The 5186-nt window shown below is 40.2% G+C and overlaps 1 protein-coding gene across 1 annotated transcript in view; it reads left to right on the top strand.

Annotated features, from left to right (window-relative positions):
- The window catches only part of TSHZ3 (teashirt zinc finger homeobox 3), a 147840-nt gene extending 143142 nt beyond the window's left edge, over positions 1–4698 (top strand). Inside the window, exon 2 of the mRNA XM_077451579.1 lies at positions 582–4698. Within this exon, the coding sequence (XP_077307705.1) occupies positions 582–3778 (3197 nt within the window). The 3' untranslated portion in view covers positions 3779–4698. The remainder of the gene's footprint in view (positions 1–581) is intronic.
- Positions 4699–5186: the final 488 nt, after the last annotated feature.

Below are 5186 nucleotides of genomic sequence, written 5' to 3'. Positions count from 1 at the left end.
ACTCAAGACACATACAAAAAACTAAATCATTTTTTAATTTATTGTAATTGATGTAAATTTCTTTCATTGTAGGAATTATATTGATAGTTCTCTACTTTATGTTTATTAAAGGTTCAGCATCAGAAATGTAATGAGTAAGAAAAAAAAATGTGTGCTTAATTTAAATTGTGAAGCTGTCTGTCAAGAAATGCATTAGGGGTAGAAAAAGCATGAGACATATTAATTGACAGACAGGAACTGCTGTCTCTAAGGTTGATACAAGTAATTTATTACTTTAGAAATGAATGCCACCTCTAGAATGTGCTTCATTAATTTCAAATTTAGTTTTAATTTCAAGCTGTTGCCCCTTGAGAAGAATAAGGTGGCAAATTATGTTTGAAGAGTTTTTTTTTTTTTTTTATATCACTCCTTTAGCTATTTTTCTCGTAAAAAATAAAATAAAATAAAAACGCCATATTTTATTTATTATTAAATGTAAATGCGCTGTCGTTTTTCCTATATGTAACTTGTGATGAATTTTATTTAACTTTTATTAAGGTCACAGCAGTCTCTAATTCTTTTTTCTTCTTCTTCCTTTGTAGCCTACGTGTCTGATGAACTGAAGGCAGCCGCGCTTGATGAAGATGGCGAGGTTGAGGACTCTGTTGTGGACGGAGAACCGTCGGCAAAGTATGCTTGCCCGGAAACGGATTTCGCCAAGACTTCTCCGGGCTACCAGCACTCCCCGGCTGGTGAGTTTTCCAGCCACGAGATGGACAGCGAGTCTCACGTCAGCGAGACCAGCGACCGCCTGACGGACTTTGAAAGCAGCTCCATCAAAAACGAGGAGGAAACCAAGGAGTTGTTGGCCCCTCTAGAGGACTCCAGTGTGTCTGACAGTTTGGAGCAGATGAAAGCTGTGTACAATAATTTCCTTTCCAATTCTTACTGGTCAAACCTCAGTTTAAACCTTCACCAGTCGACGCCGGAGAAAAACAACGCCAGCAGCAGCAGCAGCAGCAGTAGCAGCAGCAGCTGTGGAAGTGGAAGCTTTGACTGGCACCAGACAGCTGTGGCCAAAACTCTACAACAAGTGTCCCAATGCAGAGCGCTCCCTGAGCCAAGCCTCTTCAGCACCGTCCAGTTGTACCGACAGAGCAGCAAACTCTACGGTTCAATTTTTACGGGAGCCAGTAAGTTCCGTTGCAAAGACTGCAGCGCCGCCTATGATACGTTGGTTGAGTTAACGGTTCACATGAATGAAACGGGACACTATAGAGATGACAACCACGAAAACGATAACAAAAACCCCAGACGGTGGTCGAAACCTCGTAAACGGTCATTACTTGAAATGGAAGGGAAAGAAGATGCCCAAAAAGTCTTGAAGTGTATGTACTGCGGGCATTCCTTCGAATCCCTCCAGGACCTCAGTGTTCACATGATTAAAACGAAACATTACCAAAAAGTGCCTCTTAAAGAACCTGTTACTCCCGTAGCAGCAAAAATTGTCCCGGCGTCTAGAAAAAAACTGTCTCTGGAACTCGAACTTCCAAGTTCTCCTGACTCAACAGGGGGGACGCCAAAAGCGACAATTTTAGATTCCAACGATACTTTGCAAAAGAATTCCAACCCATATATAACGCCAAATAACCGGTATGGACACCAGAACGGAGCCAGCTATGCTTGGCATTTTGAAGCTAGGAAATCTCAGATTCTCAAATGCATGGAATGTGGTAGCTCCCATGACACACTACAAGAACTTACTGGCCACATGATGGTCACGGGACATTTTATAAAAGTGACTAATTCTGCCCTTAAGAAAGGAAAGCCTGTCATTGAATCCCCTATTACCCCAAACTCAGTTATAGACGAGAAAGTCCAATCTGTGCCACTAGCCGCCACCACATTTACGCCTCCCACCAATAACGGTGCCTCTCTGTCGCCAAAACTGGCTGTAGAGATCAAAAAAGAGGTTGACAAAGACCGAGTCATCACGGATGACAAAATCAAGGAGAAAGAAAAGGGAAATGAGGAGGAGGAAAAGTTTGACGCCACTTCTAAATACCATTACCTAACGGAACATGATTTGGAAGAGAGCCCTAAAGGGGGTTTAGACATTCTTAAATCTTTAGAAAACACGGTGACTTCCGCTATAAATAAAGCTCAGAATGGCACACCGAGCTGGGGAGGTTACCCAAGCATCCACGCTGCTTACCAACTTCCCAACATGATGAAGTTATCATTAGGTTCCTCAGGAAAAAGTACTTCACTGAAACCAATGTATGGAAACAACAACGACGTCATGTCACCTTCCAAAAATCAGCCCCTAATTTCTTCACCGAGCAGCCAGACCTCACCTGTGCCAAAAACGAATTTCCATGCCATGGAGGAGCTAGTCAAGAAGGTGACAGAAAAGGTGGCCAAAGTGGAAGAGAAAATGAAGGAACCAGAGGAGAGGTTTTCTCCAATCAAGCGAGCGACGCCATCCCCCAGCGGAAGCGAGGTCAGCGAACCTCTAAAGCCCGATGTTTTAAACGACATTGTGTTTAAAAGCCAGCAAAACAGTCCAGCTCCACCAAAAGACAACTGCAAGGAGAGCCCTACCCTGGAGCCAGAGGTAAATGGCAAAGACCATGTCAAGTCCATGATTGGCAGCTTAAGTAGCAGTACAGCTATAATAACAGACCATCCTCCTGAGCAACCCTTCGTCAATCCATTAAGCGCACTGCAGTCAGTTATGAACATTCACCTTGGCAAGGCAGCTAAGCCATCTCTACCGGCTCTGGACCCAATGAGCATGTTGTTTAAAATGAGTAACAGCTTGGCAGAAAAGGCTGCCATAGCCACGCCACCTATCCAAGCCAAAAAAACAGACCACCTAACAGACCGTTATTTTTATCATGTCAACAATGACCAGCCCATAGATTTGACGAAAGGGAAGAGTGACAAAAACTGCTCTCTGGCTTCAGCGCTTTTGTCATCCACGTCGTCGTCTACCGCATCTTCTTCATCTACAGTGACAACGGCAAAGACATCTGCAGTCGTGTCATTCATGTCAAACTCACCGCTGCGCGAGAATGCCTTGTCAGATATCTCTGATATGCTGAAGAACCTGACAGAAAGCCACACATCAAAATCTTCTACACCTACCAGCATATCTGAGAAATCTGACATTGACGGTACCACAATAGAAGAACCGGAGGAAAACACACCGGCTCAGAAGAGGAAAGGGCGACAGTCCAACTGGAATCCGCAACACTTGCTCATCCTGCAAGCCCAGTTTGCCGCGAGCTTGCGGCAGACCTCGGAGGGGAAGTACGTCATGTCCGACTTGAGCCCCCAAGAGAGAATGCACATTTCCCGGTTTACGGGACTCTCCATGACCACCATCAGCCACTGGCTAGCCAATGTAAAATACCAGCTAAGAAGGACAGGTGGGACAAAATTCCTTAAGAACTTAGATACGGGGCACCCGGTGTTTTTTTGTAATGACTGTGCCTCGCAAATCAGGACTCCCTCCACCTACATCAGTCACCTCGAATCCCACTTAGGTTTCAGAATAAGGGACTTATCAAAACTGTCCAGTGAACAGATACATAATCAGTTAGCACACACCAAGTCCCCCTCCGAAAAGCTGGTGGCCTCCTCTCCCGAAGAAGAGACTGGGTCCACCTACCAGTGCAAGCTTTGCAACCGGACATTTGCAAGCAAGCATGCTGTGAAACTTCACTTGAGTAAAACACATGGGAAGTCCCCGGAAGACCACCTTCTCTATGTGGCAGAAATGGAGAAGCAGTAGCATTTGCTTTTTTTTTTTTTTTTTTTTTTATTAATATTATTATAAAATTGACTGTAATTTGCTTTGAGGAACTGTCAGGAAAAAGGCCTTAAAGCTAAAAAAAAAAAAAAAAAAAAAAAAAAAAACTTGGCACACGTTCCTAATTTTAGCTCTGGAGAGTTACTCTGGGGGAAGGGTGGGGCACGAACTTGTTTTGTAAAACTGTAAAGCATTTAATAGAGGTGCATAATCAGCTCTTGTTGCATATGAAGGTTATAGTGCCCCCCCCCCCCCCGATAAGAGTTTGGAAACTTGCGCAAATTGGATAAGCTGTGCACCGGCTGCATGAATTAAAAGACAGTTTATTTAAGCATTTCTATCTTAAAATCTGGTACACTATTTTTCATTTTGACCTGTGTACTAGTATTTTTCAGCAAATGAACCTTTAGCCCTCTGAGTACTTTGGAGCACTATTTTATGTTAATTGGGGAATATTCCTTTTTTTTTTTTTTTTCTTTTTTCTATTTATTTTTTTTTTTTTCTAAAAAAAAAAAAAAAAAATGAATGCTGGCTCAGATTCAATTTCAAAAAAGGTTCTAGAACTGCGGTCTTCTTTGATACTGAAATAGTTAGACATCCACTGGGACCTTTGGTTTGCAATCCTGTGACCAAGCAAGGATTAAAACTGTGTATATAATGTACAAAACTTGCATTTTGGAGATTGTGATTGACTTTTAAGGCAACTTGCCCACCCCTGACATTTTTAACTGGTGGTTTTTTTTTTTTTTTGTTTTTTTTTTTCAGTATCTGATGCAGTATATCCATTTTACATAAACTGTGCCTATGTATAGTGTAAAAAAAAAATAATCTTTTTTTAATGAACCTCTTGAATGACATAAAATTTGTTTTTGTTTTGTTTTTTGCAACTGACTTCCTTTTTTTTTTTTTTTTTTTTTTTTAAACACCCAAGCATTGTAAATTATTCAAAGGATGCAACAAAAAAAAAAAATCTTTATAAAATATTCAAAAACTATTATTCTAAAACAAAAAAATATAATTGTTAGACTATACATCTATATTGTTAAAAGTTCATGTTTTAAATTATGCATATTTATTAGCGATGTCATTTCATTTGTTCCCAGTAAAAACTGAAGTCACAAGCCACACGGATATGTAATTGGCACTGTTTATTTTATTTTCTTCTTTTTTTTTTTTTCTTTTGCACAAAATGACTTTTTTTTTCTTTTCTTTTTTCTTATTTTTTTTTATTTTTTTTTTTAAAGAAAATGTATTTATTATTATGAAACGATGATTACTTAAACCATTCTCAGTGCTCAAAGGGTTAAAAATAATTTGGATAAATAAAAGTGTACTGTATTTCCTGAGAATTGCTAATGCTTTAAAATGGAAAAAAAAATAAAAATAAAAA

This window comes from Lithobates pipiens, unplaced genomic scaffold (assembly GCF_037356315.1).
Source record: "Lithobates pipiens isolate NorthernLeopardFrog02 unplaced genomic scaffold, aLitPip1_a1.2 Scaffold_10, whole genome shotgun sequence".
Taxonomy (NCBI): domain Eukaryota; kingdom Metazoa; phylum Chordata; class Amphibia; order Anura; family Ranidae; genus Lithobates; species Lithobates pipiens.
The sequence above is the reverse complement of the archived record's forward strand: the minus strand, read 5'-3'. Positions and strand labels throughout refer to the sequence as shown.